This window comes from Grus americana, chromosome 3 (genome assembly GCF_028858705.1).
Source record: "Grus americana isolate bGruAme1 chromosome 3, bGruAme1.mat, whole genome shotgun sequence".
NCBI classification, from domain to species: domain Eukaryota; kingdom Metazoa; phylum Chordata; class Aves; order Gruiformes; family Gruidae; genus Grus; species Grus americana.
In genome coordinates, this window is record NC_072854.1 from 66,292,024 (window position 1) to 66,317,685 (window position 25,662).

The 25,662-nt window shown below is 41.2% G+C and overlaps 1 protein-coding gene across 5 annotated transcripts in view; it reads left to right on the forward strand.

Moving 5' to 3' along the window:
- Positions 1-20,052: 20,052 nt before the first annotated feature.
- The window catches only part of ADGRG6 (adhesion G protein-coupled receptor G6), a 114,665-nt gene continuing 109,055 nt past the window's right edge, over positions 20,053-25,662 (forward strand). Inside the window, exons 1-2 of one of the 5 annotated variants that reach the window (XM_054819522.1) lie at positions 20,053-20,429; positions 20,783-20,961. Coding sequence is in view for 2 of the 5 variants with exons in the window: in XM_054819520.1 (XP_054675495.1) it covers positions 24,442-24,449 (8 nt within the window). In the remaining 3 variants the exon portion in view is untranslated. Of the gene's footprint in view, positions 20,430-20,782; positions 20,962-21,063; positions 21,235-23,993; positions 24,450-25,662 lie in introns of those variants that run through there. The other 4 variants (XM_054819521.1, XM_054819523.1, XM_054819524.1 and 1 more) reach the window with 4 other exon arrangements.

The window sequence follows — 25,662 nt, forward strand, 5'->3', positions numbered from 1 at the left end:
CTAGCTGTGGATTGTAGCACAGCCAAACGACCATTTGTTACCCCATTCAGCAACTGAAATCTTAGCTTAATTGATGCATGCTTTATGTCAGATATAAATGCCAAATGGCACTATCAGTAATTCTCACCCTGACCTGCTGTGACAAGTTCAGCATTCAGTACCTATCAAGAAAAAAATCGTAGTTATTCTGGCATATTCTCCCAGCATCTTTCAACTTCAGCGGTAGTTACATTTCCTGCAGAGAGAACTATTTGTGTTACAAGGTCATAGGTGTCAAAAAGGCCACAAAGACAAGGCTCCATATTTCATCCTTGCAATATTCCACTCATTTCATGAGATGTATGTCCACCCAGCAGACAAATGTGCACATGTGGTCTCTAAAGAGTTTGCACGTTGGTGCCACTGACCCTCAGCTGGAACTATTCTAGCTGACTATTCATAGGCATCTACTTTGCATAATGACAACCAGAGATACTTATCAGCTATATCATGAATGCACTTCCAATTACAGTTGGAGGGAGGTTTCTTGCCGATGAGGCTGGTAAAAGACAAGATAGAAATGCTCATTGATACAGCACTCCGATGTATTCTGTAGCTCATACCAAGGTGAGGGTTGTGTTGTAAAGTTTAGGTCCTGCTGACAAATACAGGCAGGGCATCCAGACAGAAGGCAGAATCTTATCACGTGACAGAGCAAACAGGAGCAAACTTTCCTGCAGTGACAGGACAAAGTCAAGTAAATTTTCTGTTACCATGTGCTAATTTATTTATCATTCTAACAAAAAACAAAAGGACTTTGGAAGGAAGTCCAAAAGTTTTAGAAGCTCTTATGTGAGTAAACTAGCCTGAAGCGACAGCCAAGATAAGACTTTCCTTCAAAAGCCATAGCTCTAATCTCTTAAACTGTGCAGTGGAAGATTATATGCATGAGTCTGTCATCCCGTTACCTCTGGGAAGACCTGCAGAGAGTAAGGACAGTGTCCCATTAATGCTTTCAGATCCTGAAGGAAAAAAAAATCATTCTGAACTGTTGGATCATACAGACACGTGTATAAAAAAGGTGATCTGATTTCCCAAGAGTGCTGTGTGTTTTCTTGAGGGTACTATGGCTGGAATGCAGACAAGGAAGCAGCTTACCTTCTTGTCTTGTCAAGGCTGTCTCAGCCCAGAAAACCCTGAGGAAGAAAGAGAAGATTGCACCATTGCTAAAAGCACGCAAGCTTAGCAAGGGAGAAGTTCACAGTGCAAGAGTGAACTCAGTGTGAAAGAGAGCGCAAATGGGATAGTGAGAGCACTATGAGAAAAGCAGAGACTAGGCAAATAATAACAAGAAAGTAGTTTTCATAGACCCCCAAGGGGAACAGTGCAGTGCTCAGTGCTGTGCAAAAGTTGCTGGACATTGCTGGACTAGAAATCAAGCCATAAGTAAAGGTCTTGTCATTCAAAGACAAGAGCAGGCAACAGAGAAAATCTTTTCAAAAGTGCTTCGATCTTTTGTCTGATTTATCTAGCAGATCTAAAGACCTCTCTTTCAAGTCATCTGGTTCTAGTTTGTGTTCTAAGTATGGAGTGTAGTTAGAAGGTCTTGTTGGGGTGTTCAGTATGCTCACTTCCAGGAAGAAGCGCAGGCAGATCAGCCACAAATTTTGGGCTGTCTTGAGATCCCATCGTAGAGTCTAGCAGCCAAAATCTTAAAGGCCTTGTGCAGCTTTCCGTAAATGTGGCAGGATTACCACATGCAGCTTAAAACCTACAACCAAAGTGTTACAAAGGTGCTTCATAGAGAGAAAGATTAAGTGATATGTGTTCCAACTAAAGGAGGAACTCAGATTCAGTGTCAGAAGGAGAGGTAAGGTGACGATTTAAGCCCTGACACAGCGCCTGCCTAATGGCATTACAGCAGCAGACGTTAGCTAGGGAGATGGATGAAATCCCATGAAGGATGAGTGGGATGGGATGGGATGGGATGGGATCTCACTTGGCATCTAGTGAGCTACAGCTAATAAAAGTGGATATGATCATGAGAGGACAACTCAGAAAACCATTCAGATTCCTAGCAACATTGTGGGGAAAGGAGTAAGAATAGCCCAGTCTGGACTACGCATTACTTCTTTTAGGGAATAACCTTCCTGAAGGCTGAGACTTCATTTGCCATAAGCAATGAGTTTTGGGAGGCAGAGGGGAAGGGAGATTGAACCAGGTGGAGAGAGCATTTGTACCTTGAGTTCTGACACTGTGTAATGGGAAATTGAGACCGAAGGATGACTGCCAAAGCCATCGCGGAGATGGATGTGTTATTGATTGTCTCCATAAACATTTTGTTGGCTTATTGTTATACTTTCCAGAAATGAAAGCCAGATTCCTTTTCCTCTTCAAATTTTCTTTGTTTAGATGCCAGTATCATTCTTAAGAGAGAAAGGAAATACAGCAATTGTGTGGGGTCTGTTTCCATCCTTTGCTTGCTGTGATTGAATTAAGTTGTGGTCTATTCTCTTTTTTAGTAATTCTGTAAAGGAAAGAGTAGAAGTGGATGACAAACTAACAAATATTATAAATGGTCATGGCAACCATTACAAAAAGGTTTTCCTTCACTCATTTGATGGCCATTTGAGGAAAGTCTAGTCACTTTATTTCTGTGCACGCAGCATAAACCGCCCTCAGCTACGCAAAGGATCTTCTGAAGAAATACTGGCAATCTTTTGACTATCCGTTAAGCTGACATGCAAAATGGGAAATCATTTTAGAACAGTTTCTTCTGGAGTAAAAGGAACTCTGGCTCTTAGAACAAGCTCTGTTGGAGTTTACCTCAGTCTTTCCTTGTTGCTGTGTAACATTGTACTCTAAGTTTTTCTTAAGTATGGTTGTGTGGATATCATAATAAGGGTGTACACATGAAACTTGTGAATCGTTGGTTTACAGTCATTCTGATTAGATTAAGCCTAAAATAAGTGTTTGCACCAAGAAATTGCAGTGTCCTATCTTAAAGCTTATAACAGGATATATCAAGAGTTATGTATCAAGTTCTTTGGTACTGAATTTAATTATTCACTTCGCATCTCACCAACTTATATTTAAAATGCCATACCAGTTCAAAATGCTTCTCATTATTTTGAGAAACAGCCAATAAACATGATATTGCCTGTTGCATAATAGGAATTTGGCTTTATATGTATGTGTGTATGTATGTATAAATATAACTGGCTTTTCATGAAAATAAACCTCAGTTTGCAGGGAAGAAGAATTTGCCTGTGTTGTCCCAATATGTGAAACTCAACATGTTCATCAATGACATTCACACAGTTAACAAAATCAGCAGTGAGTTAGCCCGTCATGGAATTTCTATTTAATAGTGTTAGTTAAGGTCAAAATTGTACCTGAAACTTTTTGAAAAACACTTAGGAGGAGCATTCTCACATGTGAGAAGTAGCTGCAGCCTGCCATGACACAGTAATAACAGAGCCCTCAAAGTCATAACTCCTTCATTGTGGAGCACCCCCTTCCAAGAGTGTGTCCAGCCACATCCCAGACAATGTCCCCTTCTACTTTCCTCCTCTGTCGCTCCTGCTCCCAGCAGCTACTGCTCTTTCTTAAATGTCTGAGCACAGGTGCTGGGCGCTCCCCTGCAGTGGTGTGCAATAGGTTGCCCACACAGGTTTCAGAGCCAGTATGATGGGTTGCCCATGTGGGTTTCAGAGCCAGGTGGACCCAGCTGTAGGCACCACAGAGCAGCTCATGGCCTCTTCCTATACAGATCTTCCCTGCTGCCACCTGTCCCCAAACCCTGCCAGTTATAGTCAATACATTAACCATGATGATTTTGAAAATACCATACCTCCTCTATAGACAAATAGTATGAAATATCATAATTAATAGGTCTGTAAATTACAGGAAAATGTATGATAGTTGACTGGATGACTCTACAGAGTTCGTGAGATAAAAAGGAAAGGAGAACATGATGACTTTGCAGAGGAAGTATGGGATTCATCTCATTTGACATTTGTGACTTTCATTAGGCATCTATGGTAAGCTGATTGTCTTCACTCCTGTGGTCATTGCATCCTTCAGCAAGCAAGTTCTCCCATCTTATTACGTCCAAATTCTCCCATCTACTAGATGTCGAAAAGGCATGGAATGGCTCTTCTACATCTCTCTCCCCTAGTGAATGAGGTAGCATAGCTGTATTGAACTATACACCTATCTTCTTGATAGCTTCATTTTTATCTGCTCAGTGAATCCCACTCTGTATTTTAGGTTATCAGTTATAAATGAATTATAAAATCCACACTGCTTCCACAGACCAAATATCCATTAACGTTGTGAGGAAAATTTATAATTTAATGGTACAAAACTTTTCTCTTGGTGGCAGCTTATATGTTTTTATTCTGTGTTTCTGTTGAGAACAGCCACAGAGCTATTCTCAAAGTTTTACCTATTTCCATAATCGCTGACTTCCACGGGGGTTAATTTAGTCTTCTCCAAGAACAGCCTACAGTTTAGTTAAATTCTGCCAGTTACCATTCATCTGGCTCATGCCATCTTGCCTCTCTCATTTCATAGGTCTCCTTCCGGGGTCTGAGGATGCAGTGAGGCAGGCTGAGATGGAGGGACTGTGAAGGAAAAGAGATGTAGGTAAAAGGCTGTGGTCTGAAAAAAACGATGGTACAGGAAATTATTTGCTTTATGAACACAACAGGGAGGAAAGCAGACCAGGAAGAGGGGTGAGGAGCCAGTTCAGCATCCGTGAAGCAGAAGGCAATTTTGAAATTTTAGTGCATCATGGCTGTGAGAGGAATGACTAAAAGGCTGCATTTGCCATGGTTTAAGCAGCTTGAAATACAAGCAGAAATACCTGGATAAAGCACTAGATGAGGGAACATCGATTTTTGGTTAGACAGTGTTACTCTCATTTGGATTCTGGATCTTAACTGCTGTCTTGGTGATTTTACTCACTGGGCTTTGCAAGACTTGTTTTTATTACATCAGTAATTTAAATGAGTAATTCTAGCGTAAACTAGAGCTAAAATAATAAACTAGAATATATTTACATCTACATAGTCACAAGTGGGTTCTTAGCTCCTTTATTAAGATAATATTTTACTTGAGCAATACACATATTGGCAAGCTGATTGTTTTTTCCATGTTATTTTCTGAATACAGCACTTCTTTTTCAGCGTGCATCTACGAGTTCTCAGTTTCTTTCAGTCCCCATGCAGACAATAAATTAATTAGCTATTAATCAACACACACACACGTGTGTGTGTGTATATAGGATATATATGAATATATCATGATCATGACACACGACATTTTCTCTGAAGACAAAGTCCTTTGTACTAACTACTCACACCGTCCTGCTGTTTCTTATGCAAAGCAAGTAGACAAGGCATGGTGAGTTGCCAAGGAACTATTGCCTCAAGGGAAAATAAACCCAAAACCTCAGGTATTTGGATCTATTGTGCATTTAAAGTAAAAACCTATTCCATGCAAAAAGAGACTCAAATCAGAGGACCCATAATATCATCAAGGCTCATTCATATATCTGTTTCATCAACTAACAAAAGTAAAATATAAAATATAAAGTACAGCATCCAACTTGCCTGTAAAAACTTCTGCACCATTAACTAAAATCACACTGAATTTGGCCCCATGCTATAACAATCTAAGTGTCAAGATGACTTTTTTTAGGCATGCCATGGTAAGGCAACTCTACTGTGTTGCTGTATTATTTTCCTGCTAAGTTTGGGCTTGGGGGTGTGGTGAATGGATTACAGTCAAGGGATTTTTGAATTGTGCTTCCCAACTGTTCTTACGTGATTCCCACAAAAAAAAATGTTAGTGGGAAGCCTAACTTTGTATTTTCTGAAGAAGAAGCCCTCAAGGGCCACATTTTTTCAGAAGCTTAGACAATAATGTGTAAATTGCACGTATTTGCACTGCCGACACTGGGAAAGATGAATGTGCTTTCTGGCTCAGAAAAGGACAAATGCTTTCCTCCATGCTGGAAGTTCACACTCCTTATGAACTAGCTTCCCTACACTAGTCTATGTTCAAACCTGGTTTTCGGGTAAAAATTATCTATTTGTTATATCTTAAAAACACCAGTGTGCCACAATAAATTTATTACAGTGCTCACATTTGCTGCTTTTGTCTGCATGTCTGCTTGAGCAGAAAGTGCTTGAAGACAAAACCAGTGAATAATCCATTGATAATCTAAAGAATACAATGTTTAAGCACTTGCAGTGCCTAATATGAAGATTTTAATACATGTCCAGCCTATGTCATGAAAATAAATCAATGTATTTAATAATGATCTAGTATATAAATTATTTATTTTCAAGGTGTTGTCCCCTTCTTTGTAATAATTTTTAAATCTAGTGTAATTCAGAAGGTATTAACACTTAACTAATTTATAAACATGAAAACCAACGGAAAATTAAGAGAAACATTGCTCAATATAAATTGGAATTTTTGCTGTCTCCCCACACAAAATCAACTTTTAGAGGAATGTCTTACTATAATCTTGATAAAAAAAGGATTCAATAAAAGGGATATTCCTTGGCTCTTAATATTCCCAAATTTGATAAAAGGGAGGGGTAATGCTATATATTGTATCAAAGAGGATATCCCAGTATTAATCGTCAGACTATTTCCAAACAAGCACAAAACAGATGCTGATGGGGAATGGAATTCTCCAGTGTACATTCTGACATTCAACCTGAAACTTTGTTCAGAAGAATTGTCCATGGGTTCTAACACCACAAATTGTTTTCCTAGATCATACCTTCCTATATTTTGGTTGTTGTCACTGTTAGTAAAGACTGTTTAAAACAGATTGGTTTCTCGTGAATGTACTCATATTCTGTTGAAGATTTGAGAGCAAAAGAAAAATGTAATCTTTTCTCCTGTTTCTTTCCTCCTGACCTTTTTTTGCATGGGGAATAATTAGGGCTAAAAAACAAAGAATAGAAAGTCTCATCTCTTCCAGGAACGAAGCATTCTGAAATTCCCTGTTTCTCTTTCTGCGTCTATCTGGCAGAACCCCAGATTCTGACACCAGTATTTAGCCTGTGCAGCTCCTTCCTCACAGCTTAATCCAAAGCCTGTTGAAGTCAGTGGGAACCTTTCCCTTGACCTCAGGGGGAATCAGCTCTGCTTGTGTAGGCAGAGCAGTTTCAAATTATTTCCACTGCTGATTACAGTATAAGTACTGTCTGAAATCAGTAACCTGTCCTGAGATCCAACACTACTGCTAAGTTGATGATGTCTGAAGTTACTATTATACTCTTTTAGTTGTGCTTTAAGAAGCTTAAGTAGTGACAGCTGCCAGAAAAACAACAGATAAACGACTTTTTTCTTCTCTACTGAGAATAAAGAAATTAAGAACAACTGTACAGCTTCTAAAGACTGTGTCATTAATAACCATCACTGGAGACATCATAATGATTCTTTTTGTCTTTTGAAATGTTTATGTCAATAATACAAGGTAATTTAGTCATTATAACTCAAGAAGAAAAAAACTTAGTTTTTGTCTGGAGATTGTTTTTAATGGTAGAGAAAGTTCTTCTGATACAAGATAAAGGGACAAAATGTGGAGAGCAGCTTAATAGACACTGCTCTTATTGACTTCAGTAGGAATTTGGGGTGTTCGGACCTTTCTGAGTCTGAGCTGGTTATTTATGGAAACTCTACAAAAAGTCGGATTTAAATCTTACTGACTATTGAACCAAGCAGCATTGGGAGCCATTCCAGGCAGACTAGAGCAAATTCAGCTCCATTTTCCTCATTAGCTTAATGGATGTCTGCATTCAAGTTCATAAAAAAGGGGATGGGAAATGGTGGAAGAATGTAATGGTTGTAAATTCATGGCTTTAAATGATTTAGATTGTTCATCCTTATAATATTTGGTATGGTGGGCATTATCTCTATACACACATTCTCACATAATATGTGATACCTAAAAACAGTGTTCTGAAAAGTGCATTTCCAGTTAAATTGTTAAAATGTTTGCAAAAATACTTGTTTGCAGTGTATGAACTCCAGGTCCAAGTTTTTGCATCATCTTTTCCACACCCATTTCCTTTTGATCTAATAATTTTAATTTTAATAAACTTAATGATTTTTTCATATTTTTTCAAGTTTTCCAATTTAATTTGTTGTTTTCTTTCTGTACCTCCTTTTACCTTCTTCCATTCTTTCCTCTTCTCACTACAATGATGTCTCGTCATTTTTTCACTCTGTATCAGTATTTCTCTTCTCTCCATTATGTGGTCCTGTCTCTACCTCTTCAGCACTTTTTGGTTTATCCATCCAGCTTTCTTCCACCAATCCATAGAATCATAGAATCGTTTAGGTTGGAAAGGACCTTTAAGATCATCAAGTCCAAACACTGACAAGTCCACCACTAAACCATGTCCCTAAGCACCACATCTACACATCTTTTAAATACCTCCAGGGATGGTGACTCAACCACTTCCCTGGGCAGCCTGTTCCAGTGCTTGACAGCCCTTTCGGTGAAGAAATTTTTCCTAATATGCAATCTAAACCTCTAAACCTGGCACATCTTGAGGCCATTTCCTCTTGTCCTATCGCTTTTTACTTGGGAGAAAAGACTAACATCCACCTCGCTACAACCTCCTTTCGGGTAGTTGTAGACAGCAATGAGGTGTCCCCTCAGTCTCCTTTTCTCCAGGCTGAACAACCCCAGTTGCCTCAGCTGCTCCTCATAGGACTTGCTCTGTAGACCCTTCATTGACTTCATTGCCCTTCTCTGGACATGCTCCAGCACCTCAATGTCTTTCTTGTAGTGAGGGGCCCAAAACTGAGCACAGGACTCGAGGTGCGGCCTCACCAGTGCTGAGCACAGGGGGACAGTCACTTCCCTGCTCCTGCTGGCCACACTATTACTGATACAAAAACCACTTCAACACTTCTACCATTTCCCCAGTGTCTTCCTTCTGACCTTCCCACCTCCTGAGATTTCCAGTATCTACTTAATCACCCCACAGATGTCTGTCTTCTGCCACCTCATACACTTACCCTTCTTCCTCAGTAGTGGTTAGGGTTTTGCACTCCTTTGTTTACATGTGCCTTATTGGCTAAGATGATGTGTGAAATTCCAGTGCAAGGTGGATCCAGTTGCCTGTTACTGAGCAAGGAGAAGGTGGAGGGGAAGTGCTGCATGCCCAGGGGCAGAAAGATGACTAGGAAGCCATTGTTGTGGTCTGTGGACACAGTGCTGTTTCCTTTTTCATCGTCCTCCAAGAATGCATGAGGCAATAAGGGCAGAGAGGAGACAGGGAGGAAGCATGTTTCGCAAGAAGAAAGGGCAGTACCCATAGGAACACCCAGTCTGAATATCTAAATGCAGCCTTTTATTGTAGGCTCATTTAATGATACACAAAATTACTCTACTAATATGTCAATATTTCTGGCATAGTAGTTTCAATGCCCTAAGGTGGTTATGTGAAAGTGGGACTCCATTGCTGCAGACTACTTTTTCTTAGGAGGAGTTTGGGGTAGACATTGCTGCTTTCCCAGGTCATTCAGCTAGCATGTCTTGTCCATAACTGTGTGGTATATACCTACCGTAAGAGAGAGGCTGGCCCTCACGGCGGTTCCATTCACTTCTCCACTGAGACTTTAAATAAAGATCTCAAGGCAGATGTTTAGAGTTATGATGTGATGATGGTAAAACCAAGTCATTGAGAAGCGGACTCCAGTAACTTAGGACATAAAAGAACCTGTATATTAGATCATTGCTTTAGGGACATATTTGAGCTGCTGAGTCATTAACTCTCACTGGTCCACCAAATACCTCTAGTCTGATAAATTACTGACAATATTAATGCTGTGAAATTAATAAGCAGCACTAACATTCAACTGTCTGAATTTCCTTTTCTATTTGAAAAAACAAATAAGTATGTTCAGGATAGATTAGACAAAGCTTATGTACAGGAAGATGTTTCAACATCACAATGAAAATGGTGAACTTCAAAAGAATTACTGTATTTTTTTAATTAATCTTTGTGGATTATCAAAAAGATGATTAAGTTCAGATGTTTTCTTACAAGGCATTTATCTGGAACTTGTTATTTAACCCTCTGCATTCTCATGATTGCCCATTTCTAATGAACATAATTTAAAACAGCAAAATAAGAAAACTAAATGTGAATTATATTCAAACACCTTTGAACTTTAGGAATCTTGAATATTTATATTTGCATCTGTATTTACATTATTTGCAATGGTTTCTCTCTGTCACTATCGTGATAGATTTCAGAGATTGAGAGTGTGTATTAGTCAGAAATTAATATTATTAATAATAAGAGCAGATTTTCCTTATTTCTTTTACCTTAGAAGCACCATAATCCTAATATGTACCATAATGTAACACTTACTTAGAGCATGTAAGTAGTAGCAGCTCTCATGACTAGCTAGACCTTAAGGCTGAAATACGAAGCGAGCTACAGGAACACAGGAGCAGCTACAACTCCTGTGCTGTGGGATCCATCCTCTCCTCCCGTGTCCTGGTCTGCAGGCAAAGCTTGCTCCTCACTTCAGTAAGCGATGGGTGATTTCTTCTCACTGGCTCGCACTTGCTGTGGGTAAGCTATGGGTTCTTGCTGCAGTCGTTTCACTGGGAAACGCTGTCCGGTGCCTTTTTCACCACGGCACTGGGGAGAGGGCTGTCGTATCGGGGGGGGGGGGGGGGGGGGGGGGCACGCTGCCGGTTATATCTGCACTTAAACTCCTCCTGGCACTCAGGGGTACAATCTGCAGGATTATTTTGTATATCCACATATAATGTAATGCTTAGGGAAGTAAAATAAACAGTCTCTGAGTCCTAGCAAAGGAGTACAGGAGACACCTCTACTGAGGGTGGGACTGGTCCGTATTTCCCAAATAGAAATGGAAAGTAGTGCTTAAAAATTATTGAAAAGTTAGAGATAGGGTTTTTTCTTTCTCTCTTTCTTTCTTTTTTTTTTTTCCTTTTTTTTTTAAGGTAAAAGTTTTGACTGACTTTGTTCTGTAATACAGTTTATTCTTTTTATGGTGTTTTGGAAATTCTAATACAATTCAGGGAAATGACTGAGTATATCTGGGTAACACAAGCTTGGAGTTCGTGGTTTGGGTTTTTTTCCCCACAAACATATGTTAATGTTTCTATTTTTCAAAATACATGCGGAATACATATTTTTAATACTTCAAAAGGTATGTCATAATTTTTCATTTAAGTAGGTCTTAATATAGAGTTAAGTTGAATAACATTGAATTTAGAATCTCTAATTAAAATGATTTTACCTTCAAATATTTGAAGGAAGGGAGGTGAGGGAAGAAGGGACAGGGAAGGCAGAAGAAGCAGGGCAGGAAGGAAAGAAGGGGGAAAGGAGAGTAGAAAAAAGTTTATAATAGTAAGAATGAAACATCAAAGTTTCACACAGCGTTAAGTGGAAAATATTTTCTTTTCTCCTTGCACAGTTTTCTGTCACTTGTCAAGCCCTGATTTCAAGTTAGGGAAGTAGACATTCCCTGTTTCTTTCTCCTTCCCCACAAAATTTTCCAAGTCTTATTTATTCATCATGAAGAAATACAATCTTAACTGTTTTTCATATGCACTCTCTCTTAAATTAAGGAAAAAAGCATAGATATAACCATCCAACACATGTCCCATAGAAGTAACACTAAAAGATTAAGTGAATTCAATTCCTGAGGCTATGTTTTAGGATGTTTTACTATGTCGTCTTCTAAAAAAAGCTGAAGAAAATATATAAACTTTCACAAAGGATCTAAAAGATTAAAAAAACCAAAATTGTGACTTGGGCTATGACAAGTTGTAAGCACATCCTACAAACATAGTCTTGGAAAACTCACGGGACTGCACATTCACATTGCAGTCCAAGTAGGTGCAGTCTTGATTCTATGATGAGAGTCACAGCAGTGTTTAAAAAGAAATAAAATAAAATAAATTGAAAACATATGCATCTAGCTCAGCTTTCACAATGAATTAAGCATGCTCAGATGGTGGACTAGATCTTCTATTACAGTTCTGAATTAAAGCTTTGGTGTCTGTTTCTCCACTGCTGGCTGACTTCCCCTGTTCTGCAGCTGGTCTGTGGAAAGTCACCACTGATACCTCTCCTCACCCCTGCAATCACAAAAAGATATTCCTGTTCCAGTACCATTGCTTAATGGGGCTCTGCCTTTGCTTTTCAGGTTTTGTCACTGCATTTTTTTTTTTAAATTATATTCTGCCTGTGAAAGGAAAAGAGAAGATACAAAGAAGAAGTAGCCAGGAGGTCTGCAGAGGTGTGGATTCCTAAATCATCTTCCGGAAAAGTCCAGGTTTGGGTGAGGTAAATATACATGTTAATCTAGTGATTATGAACTCATTTTGTCTCATCTAGAAGTATTTCTTTTTCAGATAAGCTGTTTTCCCTCACAACTTTTTCTTCTTTAGATGCAAGTCCTAACAAGGATGTTGTATTATTGTCAAGTCAAGTTGGAGTGACATATGGTGGCTTAATTGGAGGTTCTGGAGTTAGATGGTCCAGTTTCAAAAGGAGCTCAGTGAGCTGGACACGGTTAGAAAGTAGCCACATAACAATATATGTTGCGATATAACCTTTCTTTTCTCACTGCACTGCCCTCAAGGTCCCAGCTTTATTCACTGCTGGGAGTCTATACATATTCCTGCAAGAATCAGGATCATTTGTAGAATTTGAGATGCTTCTTCACCATGCCCAATACCTGCAACCAGTGAGAAAGGGGTAACAACACATGGGAAAGGAGTTGAAGGCAGACAAAAACTAGTTTAAGGAAGCTATGAAGAACTAGTTCCTGCTGCTGTCATAGTTTTTTAAATTGAAAAAAATCATTACTAGCTGCTGTATTTCCACTTCCCTGTTAGTTTTTACTATGAGGAAGCCTCAGCAGGAATACATCTTAAAAATATAGAAGTGTTATAAATATAGCACAAAAATCACAAGGGAAAATGATATCCTAAGAATTCCAGGCTGGACACTTAGTATGTAGGCATTTTTCTGTAATTTTCCCCTTATTCCCTCTGTCTGTCAGTTCCCCATTTGGAAAATCAGGGTAAGTCCTCGTATTCACTCAAGGGTACTGTGTTATCAAGCATTCAGATATTATAGTGAGGGCAATTTAAAATGTACTTTGAAAAGTTCAGGTTTGGAATTTTTTTTTTTCTCAGATCACACTCTTAATGGAAAGCACTTTTTTATTTTAATTAACTGTTCTTGTACTGGCTGGGGCCTGGTAGTCTGCAGCTTGAGTTTAATCGTTACTCTGAATTCACACCAAAATCTGTCCTATGTAGTTCAGCTTTTAAAGCATTCCTGATCTTTCATCTGGGGGAGCTGAATGCTGCCAGACTAAATGTTACCTGTATCACTCCATTATGTGCTTCAGGCTGAAGCAACTGTCATGTTTCTTGCTTGTCTTGTGGAACAGATAGTATAAGCTTGTTTAATTTATAATAATGTTTACGCATAGGAAATGGAATTTAAGTTATAAAGGTAGGTCAAATTTTCACATAGTTTTGAACGAATATTGTTCTTTTTTGCATAATTTATTTAAAAGTGGAATTGCAAGAACCTTTTTTCATACCTTCAAACCAATACTTTTAATTACTGGCTTAAAACACTACTGTGTAACTACTGTGGTTTCAGCTGGAACACAATGAAAAGTTTTAGAAGAGCAGCTGATAGCTAGCTAATCTCAAATATGGTACTATCACATTTTTTCCTTTCATTCTCTTAAAAGTCAGAAAGGGTTTATACATCTGTACGTTTACTGCTTTCACCCTACAACTGAAACTCTGCTCTTTGAAAACTTTTTTTGATTTAATGTTGCACTTGTGTTTAGCATCTAATTTTCATTCTGCTTGAGAAGTATATTATTTTTATGACATGGGAAAAAGCTTATTGATTATGATTAATGTGCAATTATTTCCATTTTTATGCAATCCTGTGATTTTGTTACCACTTGTGTGGTTTTTACAAAGAATGATGAATGAACTTCATAATGTTCACTTTGGTTTCAGTTCTGATAAGCATCCAAATATTTTGATGCTTACTCAAAACTTATCCAAAGTTTCCTAAGCTCTTGAGTCTGCAAAACTAGTCTGAACACTTAGACAGAGAAGGGCTTTCCTCATGAGGTTTCCAGTTGTTCCACTAGTGGAACCTGATGGAAATACCATGAGGTCAGCTTTTCTTCCAGTTGTTCCAAATCTTTAACATCTGGACAGAAACCGGAAGTGAGAAATCCTGCCCAGAAGTTGTATTATAGGAAAAGTTGGGTTCTAAAAATAGGTGTAGAATGACTGTTTTTTTAACTCCTCCAAACTGGCTAATTCATGACTGAAAAAAATCAAGAATCCAGAATTACGGATGAATCAGGTTAATTGGTACCAGAAACTATAGCCTACTCAGCTGAAACCCTTTGCTCCTTAGAATTTGGTTATTTGTGAAGTGGCATATGCAGAGCAAAATTAAAATTTGGTGACATCTCAGAAGTTTTCAGGGATGAGTATTCTCATTCCAGCCAAGTATTTATTCATTCCTGAGAGGGTAGTACACAGATCCTGGTGGGAAAAGGTTATCTCAGTTTTGTACAAAAAATATCCGTGTATTTCCTCCCAGTATTAATATTCCGGGGAGACTGTAGCTATCAGTGTTACCTTCTTTAAATTGCTCTAATTTCAGACTTGGTCTATTGGGAAGGTGGGGGAAGTTTAGCTGGTGTTGAACTTAGCATTGAAATGACTTGCAGCCACAGAGACACATTTTTAGACAAAAGAATTGGGTAGCTTAATGCGTTCTACCCCGTTGGTTGGTATCTAATAAGTTCAAAGTATACTTTGCAGAAATGAATGATCTCTTTGATGAAGCCCTGTCCCTATTTTCACTGTCTGTGGTCTTCTGTTTACTGTGCTTCTTCCCCTGTGCTTCATATCACACCAAGAATGACTAGCTCTCCCTGAAGATCCTCTGGTTCTACAAGATCTTGCTTGCCAGGTTTATCTTCCTGTTCAAACAGCAGATACCAGCTCAGATCAAGCTGCTGATAATTGTTCATTGCTGATAGCAACATCATCCTACGGGTTCTTTATAGCAATAGAGTGCATCACCATGTAATACGAGCACTGCTCCTAAATTCATTAATCTGAAGCTGGGAAAAAGTCCTGAGGTTCCTCTTCCCCTTGAGAGAAGTGAGAGTTCAGGAAGCCTTTACAAGTGGGCAAGCAAGGACCTCCAGCATCCTCCCAACCCCACAGATCAGAAACATGTGCAAGGACACCAGTGGCAGCATGCTCCAGCAGGCTAAGGTTTAGGACCCCTGGAGTGCTTGATCTAGAGTAAGGAGTTGGAATGGGCTCAAAAAAAAAAAGACATTTATTTAAAACCTGAAATGTTTTGTGACAACCACCTGAATTAGTTTGCTGCCCAATCTTTCTCTTGCTCTGCTCGAGGTCACAGACTTCACAGAATTTTATGGAGTGCAATGTGTGCAGGCACTGTACATGCCATGCTCTCAGCACTTCATCAAAGACATTTCATCTGGCACAAAGCACAGCATTTTAGCCATTGGTAACCTCCCTGACAGGAAATATTTCATAACCTAAGTTTTATGCACATGAAAGCACACAGAGAAAGTACCAATAAGGCAAATGTATGAGTGTATGGTAGCCCTTGAACTTCTGCACATACATTGTAAAAATTTAGTTACAATTCACTTTATGCTTGCTTTCAGGAGACAAAAAATTTAAATTCAGGAACATTTATGTCAGTGCAATCATTTATAGGCAGTAGCACTAATTACTAACTTTAGTCAATACAGTCCTTTCAATTCCCTTGCCTCCCAAGTCCCTGGACACCCATGCTTGCTTGGTACTTGGTCAGGCATAGAAACAGCATGCCATGTCCCCCATCCACTGGATCAGCAGCCTCTAAGAAACATTCACTCATCCAGCATTGAGCCACCCCTGCCCAGCACGCACGTGAAACCATTGCATTAAGGACCACAATGAAAACTGACTTGCCACTTCTTCAGTCTCTTAGTAATGGGAACCAGCCCTGTCTGGATGGCTTCTCAAATCTGAAGGAAAAGAACCGAACAAAGAAAAAGACCTGCCTGATCTTGTTCTCACCTCATCTACACCTGAAACAGAAAGGTAAGGCTCTTAATTTCTCAAATAAGGGAAAATAAGGAAAGAGGAGCTCTTTAGAGACCTTCTGGCAGACTCAGTAGAAAAGCCAGGAAGATGAGGCAGATTGTCCTCTGGACTGTAGCAGATGGCTTCTGCTGCGACCCAGCTAGGGGCAAACAAGGGTGGCCGGGGCTGGGAAGTCTGGGACCTGATTAAGTAGTCTTCAGAGAGACAGAAGACCCTCAAAAAGGAAGTGCTGCAGGACTGTAAAGATCACCTTATGTGAAAACATAGTGAAACAGAGTCCTTGTCTGCTATATCTCAACGGTCTGAAGTAATTCTTGAATTATGAGTATTGGGAGCAGCAGTTCACATCGATGCTGCTACTTCACCTTTTAGATCAACGCCCAGGCTTTAATCCTCAAAACCAGCTTCTGGGAGGTCACCTTTGAACTTTCAGACTCAGCTGGGGGTATCTATCATGTTTTCTCCAAGATAGGAGAATGACCAGGCAGAAAGCCAGGAATGGTTGTAGAGTGCAAAGCCAATATTTTTTCCCCTTGGACTTTATGAGAATGCATATGATCTTGAATTTTCTTCATAAGTTTATAGCATTGCACTATTTATTTTAAGCTTCCCTTTTATTGTTGTGCGTTAGGTGTTTTCTCGTTTGCACTGCTACAGGCAATAAAGTTTCAGTATTTGCACTTCTTTGGAAAATAAACACAGGTTTTCCTAAATGTAATTGATATAATAAGGAAGAAAGTTTCAAAACAAAAGTTCAGAGAAAAATGTTTCCCAAACATTAAAATTAAGTATCCAGACATAAAACATGGTATTTCATATTATTATTTCACAAACCATTATTTAACATTCTTATAAAATATTTTTGGAGGTCCATGCAATGTTGCACCAAACTTAAGGAAACCATCCTAACTGTTAAGTTTTAAAAAATACATGAACAAAGCCAAAAAAATTGGAGCCTATAAACGTCATACAAAATTTTTCACTAATCATCTCAGAATATTCATGAAATGCTCTGGAATATTCACAGAATATGCTAGTCCTTTACGTAACAATATTCAGACACCGTTGCTTGTAGTATAATAAAAATAAGTATAAAGCAACATTGCCACTACAGACAGAGTAAGAAAAGAGTAAAAAGATCTGTTCATCTTTCTGTTGGTATCACTCACTTTTCTTCTTACTCATACTGTGCAAAACACAGCCTGCAATGTGGCGGGTGTTGTGTGGCGGCCTGCAGTCTCTCACTCTGAGACGGAGACCTTGAAATCACTGTAATCTACGCACACAAACTCTCACTCTTGCTAAGCAGCAGCATGACACATACCAGATAGCAGGCTTCCTCAGCTGTGACAGTAGTAATAGATTGATTCTCTCAAAATTACAAGAGGGACGTTAAGTCCATTCATATACGTATTGGTTTTGAAGCAAATATTCTTTTTTTTTTCCTTACATGTAAGCTGTGAATTCCCAGTGGCCTGAACCTTTTGGTATCATCGCATGCTAACATGTCATGATGATTAACCACATTATGGAAGTTAGTAAGAAACATCTATGTCTGTTAAAGAAATCATCGCCCTTACAAAGAATTTGTTTCAACAATGATGTCAGGCCAAATAATTGATCCTAAAAATGTTGTCTTCAGAAAAGTAACCCCTGTCTGACTGCCCACCCTATAACAAGCTGTTTCACTATTAATCAAAGGTAGATGTGGCACAGTGACCTGCTGCCAGATAATAATGGGCATTTTCTCGTGAGCCGTTAGGCTGCTCTTCGCTGGTCTGCAGCTCTGAGACAGCAACATGCTACTTCATCATCCAGAAAATCTGCACTGGACAGCACCGGCATTTCTCACCAGGCAGTGTTCGGTGTGGGGATCCAGGAGCGGCAGTGCTCCTGCTGTGAAGGGGAAAGCACAGTGATGATAGAGAAAGGGTATGACGGCAAATTCAGAACAGGAGAATTAGCCAAGAAAGAGCTCAACAAAAGCATGACAGGAGAAAAATCCCATAATTTCTTTTTTTTTCCTTTCCTTTTTTTTTGCTTGACTCCCAGGTTCTGGATTGCAGTCACCTCCAATGCCTTCCAAGTAGGGAAGGAAGATGTAAGTTTCCAACATAGCCAGCAGATAAGCACTACACAATCTCTGTGTGAACAGCAGATTGACTTCTTCCAGATGCTCGTCACTTACTGTGTACATCACATACACAGTGAGTCCAGTATGCCCAGGAGATAACGAGCTTAATCTTCAATTGATTTGCACAGGTACAGCGAGTGCAATGCATTCTAGATGCACAAACTTTGCTGTGCGTGTGAGGTAAGTGCAGCCTGCGTGTGTACAATAAACCCAGGCAGCGAGAACTTGTAGGTTTATTGCCCAAGCACAAACTGACGGTACATAATAGAATGTCTTAGGTGCATTGATAAGTTAGACTCACTGCAAATGCAATATAAAGTTGATCTACACAGACTTTATCCAGAAATAGAGCAGATCGCTACAGAAAGCAATAAGGCAGTTGACTATAAGTCTTGGAGGAAAGCTGGCACATACCCCTTGCTGTGCCTCTCACATTCCCCTGGGGGGATCCACAGGGTGAAAAGCAGTGCAATACATACTCAGAATACAGAGCTCTTCATGCAGAGAAAAGCACGACCGTGTACAAAGCCGTTCATACTGCCTTCGAGTCGCAGCTGGCCATGTAGATTTGGCTAAGCCAGCCCTAGTGGTTCCTCCGCCCGTGTTCAGTGCCAGGAAGTTGCAATGAAAGCAAGCCTACAGCTTATTGGTTTTAAAAACAGATAATAAAAATTGACCAGAATGAGTGAATAACAATGTTCAGTATAAAATACATGAAAAATTTAGTGACGTTTTATTTTTTTTTTAAATAGGAACTGTGTTTGCTTTTAGCTGCCATTGCATGCTGATAACTTCATTGAATGATTCACTATGCCAAATCTTCTCTTCCCATCCTTCCTAATCCTGCCAGCTCAGATCTAAGGAGTACTGTGAAAATTTTGGACTCTGTTTGTGACCTTGTGTCTTGCTGTGTTTCCCTTTCTATCATTTCAATGTTTTCCTACCCAGCTGTAGTGCAGTACCACATTCCACAGATTTTAATTGAACAAAGCAACTCAGGATCATTAGCAAATGATGCAAACTACGGTCCTCCAAAAATGCTACCCAGGAGTGAGATGTGGGCCAGCACTGTATGTGCAAGCAGCATTACAGCCTTGTATGCTTCAGAAAATGGGTCAGAGATGTGTCACCTCACCTAGCTATCTTCTATCCCAAGCGTAGTGTGTTCTGTGCATCAGAGAAAAATAGCACGCTTTTAAGTGTCAGCAACTCCAGAACACAGTGGGGTGGTTTGTTTCCCAGAGGAGTGCAGGCAGGCCCATGTGTGCTCATCTACGCTGTGTACAGTGCGGTGAGTGTGGGGGGGGTGTTTGCACCCAGGGACCTGCTGCCACCGGGATGCTGCGAGGTGCTGCGTGCCCAGGAGGTTGTGACCACCGAGGGTACTGTCCCTGGTATGGGATCTCCTCAGAGGTGGCCTGTGTCCTTTGGGGGTGGCTTTGGGCTTGGTGGCTACCGTCTCCTGCGGGTGTAAACGTGCTTGGGCACTGTGCACCCCTGGGCTAGCCCCTAACCAGTGGGCCGGGGCGCTGCGTGGCCGTGACTGCGTGAAAGGTGGCGTGTGGTGCCGCCCGGGGAGCGCCCCTCCCGGGGGTCGCAGGCGGCGGGGTCCCGGTAGCCTCCCCTCTCCCCAGAGAGGCGCGCCGGCCCCGTGGAGCGGGTCCCGGTAAGAGAGCGCGGGGCCCCCCGGTGGCGGCGGCGGCTCAGCGGGCCCCGTCCTGCCTCCTGCGGCGGGTGGGCCCGGGCCAGTCCGCGGGGCCGCGCCGGAGCCGCCACCTGAGTCCCCAGCGCGGCGGGCGCGGGGATCGGCTGGGCGGGGCAGCCCCTGCCCTCCGCGGAGGCGTCTCCCCTCGGCACCGAAGTTTCCCCGACTCGCGCCGAGAGAGGCAGGTCCCGGCGCGGGGGGGCATCGCGGCGGAGGAGGAGCGGATCGGCGAGGTCCCGGCCGCCGCGGGCGGCGTGTGCGGGGGCGGGCGTGGAGGAGAGGTGGGCGAGCAGCGATGACCTTAGCGAGGAGCGGGCCAGAGGCAAAGCGAGCGGCAGTAGGGGAGGATGGTTGCTGAGACCCGGAGGAGAGCCGCCCCGTAATGTCACCATGTAAGTCTCTTCTCCGGACTCTGGGCTGAGGGCTGCGGCTTGCCGACCGTAGCGCCCGGGGAGCGCGGATAACCCCCGCGGGTTCCTTCGTGGGGCAAGAAATCCCGGCCAGATAGGCAGGGCTTTCCCCCCCCCCCCCTTCCTCCCCCATAGTAGGTGATGAGTAATGTCAGGTTTGAGCCATGCAGATAGGTAGGGCTGAAGGAATGGGGAAACAAGAGTTTCACGTTGGGACCTGGGCGGGCAGGGCAGGCAGGGCTCTGCCCCGTCCGGGCTCCGGGGCCGCCGGCGGCTGTCCTGCAGGGTCCCGGGCGACCGCTGCCTTTCTCAGAGCACTGTAATCCCGTCCTTAGGGCTGCTCTGGTGAGTCTCCCCGTGCTTGGAGACAAGTGGCGAAACCCTCGGCCCCGCTCGCCGCCCGCTGTGAACGCCGGAGCCCCGGCACCCGCCTGACCCGGCCTCTCGGCTCGGGGCCGTGGTCGCTCACGTCGAGGAGCCCCGTCCACCGCAGGCACCGTTCCCAGCCCTCCAGGTGCGGTGCCAGCACAAGTAGGGAAAAAGGGAGAGGGAGGGCCGGGCCGGCTCCATAAAACCTTCCCAGCCCCATCGCTCCTCCCTGCAGCGCACGGCGGAGCAGAGGGAGCGCGGGGCTCCGCCGCCGTCGGGGGGCGAGGGGCGGTCGGCTCGGTGGCTTTCCCTCGCTCCCTCCCGTCCGTGCGCCGCCTGGCCCCGGGCGGGCCACTACCGTGGCCTCTGGGCGCCTTCCTCGGTATGTTTCGCCTTTACTGACAGACTCTCACCGAAGGTAAGGCAAGGTACTAAGGTTTGGGATTGGGCGTTTCGCCGGTGCGTTCATGGCCAGATGGGAGAGGGGACCTGCGGCTGGACTTCAGGGAATCAGCCCGAGGGGAAAAGGGTCGGGTTTTCTAACAGTGCACGGTGCAGTTAAGGCAGAAATGAGGAGGAGTTCCTAAAAACCTAGTGTAGCAGTGCTACAGAGTGCAAACAGCCAGCAGATTAGTTGCCCGCAACTGGGAAAAGTTCATTTTGAAAGGAAAGCCGGGGGACTAAGATGGATCTGATACAGCTGGCACTGTTTAAATTAAAAGGCAGTGTGGTATTTTTTACGAGCGTGAGTGTGAGGGGTTTTTTAAGGTTGACTGTAAGAATAATTAGGAATAAGTAATGCCTAACAAGATGAACATTTTAAGTGACGCTGTGTAATTAAACTTTGAGGACATTTGTGTCCTGTGCGTTAAAGCAAGGGTTTCAAAGTTAAAATCGACTCTGTTAACTGTGAGTTGTAATCACCTTTCACTTGTAGTTCCACTTAAGAGTAATTAAGCTTAAAATATTTTTGTTTACAACCTATATGAGAAAAAAAGTTGTGAAATTGATGTTATCTTCCTTTTAATTTTAAAGTGTCAGCAACATTTTTTCCTTAATAGCTTTAGACATGTCAAAGACCAAAGAAAGTCATGTCAGTGTGCCTGAGGCAGAATTCACATCCTACTCCAGGGAACTTTGCCGAAGCTTTGAACAAGGAAGATGGTGTATTCAAACATGTATTGCATGTTTTGAGACCATACGGTATCCAAATGAAATGCTCCAAGATTATTCCCATTTTGTGTATATTTTCTTGCAGAGCTGTATACTTCCTAAAAGGTGATGATGATGTGTTAGCTGGCTGCTAACATGTAGAGTACAAGGTTTAGTAGTTAGATGTAGTAAGACTCCCACTAATTTCATCTTGAACTGTGTCAAGTTACCATCCATTTATGGTTTAGATAAATTACATGTCTATTTTGCTCTTCTGGAATGAATTGTGAATAAGCTCATTGTCTCCCTATGTTATAGGAAATGAAAGTAGCTGTGGACTGGACTGTATTGAATTGGTAGCTAGAGTGCCTAGCTGCTCATGTCACACAGTGTCTACAATGGAATAATGCAAGTCCATAGAAAAACTAGTAGTTCTTTTATCAGACTCCATAGAAGGTCACTGTCCAATTTCCCCCCCCCCCCCCCTTTTTTTTCTTAAAAAGTTAGAGGGATTGCTCTTGTGAGACTATATCCAACTGTAATGGATGTACTGCTACCATAGGTGTCCTAATAGTCCCCAAATATATTGGGTAAAATGTTGTTTTGTTTCTCTGTTTGATAATCTACAATGATATGTTCAGAGCTGCTAGCATGTTACCAGCTGGGGACAGAACAGGGCTTTTTCATTTAAACTGAAACAAAATAGAGAAAGAAAACCCACTATGAACAGTATTCAGCAATTTTAATGTCCCTAGGGTTAAAGACTGAAATAATCCATTTATATTCTGAGATCTTTGTTATGGACTGCTTTGCTTACTTAAAGTCTTGGTGTGTTTTAGTACATTGCTGTGCTGACATCCATTCTCTGTGCTATTAAAGAATATTAAATGACAGAACACATCCTTTTAATACTATTTAAAATAGGAACACAAGACCAAAGGGGTCTCTTGGGCCATCAAATCAGTGCTGTTGTAGCAGAGGACCACATCATCCCTCCGTAATCTATAAACTAACCCAGACCTGTTTGCTAATTTTTCTGTTGAATTATTGATATGGGGTTTGGATTCAGTTCTAGATGTTAATTAACACTAATAATCCAGAAAATGAACCTTAAAATAAATATAAACATGGTTGGTATTAACAGGTGAAAAATATCTGCCACTAAGTTTTTTTTTTTTAATGCCTGGCAAGTATTTACCCATTGCTCTGGCTTCTTTTCATAATTGTCTGCCAGTTGGGATGTCACATTATAAAAATATCAGGGATAGATTTTGTTATGGAAGAAGCCTTTTTGTTGTCAATCTGTTAGCTGACTTCCATCCCTGACAACTCCTTGCGTGAACAGGGGTGATACTTCACAGCGTAAATCTGAATTTTGGCTTTTTGTCTTTGCAAGATCTCAAGAACATGTAACTGATTTCCTCGCTCATTTATAGCACTCAGGTAGATGTTATGCTTTGTAATATAGATCTTCAGAAGTCCTCTCCAAAAGCAGCAGATCTGACTCATGGCGCCTGCATTGGTGGAATGTTTTGGTAGCGTGCTGCTTCTGTGGTCATTCTTGTTTGATTTTGATAAAACTTTCCTTTCAACTGAGATGATGTGGTGTAAGGAAAATTGTTTTGTCCTTCAGCAGTAAAGAATATAAGTGGAGAAGAGAGGTTTCGTATTTTTTATGTATTTGTTTATTTTGGTGGAGAATTGTATATTTTTTTATAGCAATTGTATAATTATTTAGCCTTTTTCTCTGGGGAAAATCTTTATAGTTACTCCGCCTTGTTGTTTTCACTTATGCTCTGCTCTGTTGTTGATTATCCATGTTCTTGAAATATTTCTTGACTTGTGCTTTTTACAAGAGTGAGGATGAGGAAACAGTCTGTAAACTAACACCATGGAGTACTGGCTTGTAAGCGTTACCGCAATGCAAGTAAACATTAACAAATAGAAATTGGCCAAATTAAATAGCTCGCTCAGAGTAATGCTGAATCTCAGATTCTTTAAGAAAGGCACTAAGGGCAATGCGACTGGGTAGATTCACTCCAGACCTAGGCAGCAGAAACTTGCCATGTGGTTTTTTTTTTTTTTGCCTTGAGTATCTCAACAGTTGTCCCCTGGATTCTCCAGCTATTCAGTGACCAAAAACTTCAGCTGAGCTCAGAGACATCAAAAGTGATGATTGCTGTAACACATAGAAAATGTATCAACATGATGAAAATCAACACAGATTTCTTCTGAATTAATAAATAATTGTTTATGACTGTTTCCTAGTCTGATAACTTCAACTGTGCTTGCTCAAAACAAACCAAGAAGCAAAAAACAGTAATGCAACCACTTCTACAGGTTTGCGTTGGTCGATTACGCAGCAGGCTGGCATGTGTCTCATCAGTAGCTGCAAACTCTCTCTTCTGTAGAAACAGCAATATTCTTCTGCATTTCTGGTGTGTCATGCTGTTGTCCTCAACACTTCCATTTCATGACTTTGTGAGTATATGTGCATGCTGTGTGTGTTTGCATTTGCATATAACTCTTTTCATGTCTTAAAAGGACTTCTGTTCAAAGTCAATTTTCTAAATTAATATTAAGAGTATTGTGGATTTATGAATTCTATACATTGAACAGTAACTGTTCCCAAACCTCAGCATTCTGTTGTCTGAGATTTTAATAGGGATTCTTGGGTCATTAAGTTGAAGGACAATAATTCTATTGTTTGATAATCTGGTTATTTTGTGTGTCTGGCTTCATCAAAGAGATTCTTGTATTTCAGAGCCCAGTGTTTTCTATGCTTGTCTGCAACACTTGTTAAGTTTGACTTTACAATATCTCAGAAAAATAAATCTGTTTCAAATTCCTAATTTGATACAACTACCTGTAAAGAACTGGACTTCTTTTGTAATCAGATACTTGTCTACATAACCCCGCGCTGGAGGGAAACCTAGCTGATTGCAGCAGTCTGTTGAAGTGCCGTTTGCCTAGGCCCATTGGCGCCTAGCCTACAGGAGTGGTTTGATGAACTACTTCTTTGAAAACTGAAACATTACTTGTTCCTTTACAATGGTTTATCTTACTGCATTGTTTGGCTTGTCTACATTACAGAACTTCACTTTGGGATGAAATAGAAGCTTATGGTGGGAGAGGATTTACAGTTGCCCCCAGGTTTCACTGGCAGGTTCACAGCAATGTCTGTGGAGCAGATGGAAGACTATTTTCCCAAGTTTAAGAAAATTCATTTTTCTTGCCACTGAGTATGAACCCTGTACTTTCTTTCACATTTCAGTCCAAATAAATCTTACCGGTGGCCATTCCAAATACCTTTCGTTTTTCTGTATTTAACACGCACTAACCTGGAAGACATTTGTGTTCATCGGTGTTTCTTCATGACTATTCATTTGTGGTTCTTCTTCACATACTGTGGCTGGGAATAGACTTGTGAAATATTTTGGGGATTCTGTTAGAGATTTTCTCCCAGTATAAGTAGATAATATCTTACTGAACAAAAGCCAGTTATCATTGCCAAATAGGAGGGGAAGGAGTTGATCAAAATAATGCGCATTGTGTTTCATTACTTGTTGCTTGCATTTGCTTGTTGCTAACTTCTCAAATAAAATGAGACAGGAATGTAATGGAGGACCGTTCATTTTGGATACATGGTTAAAAGTCTGACCAAATTTATTAAGAGTCTGCCTTGCTTCCTCTT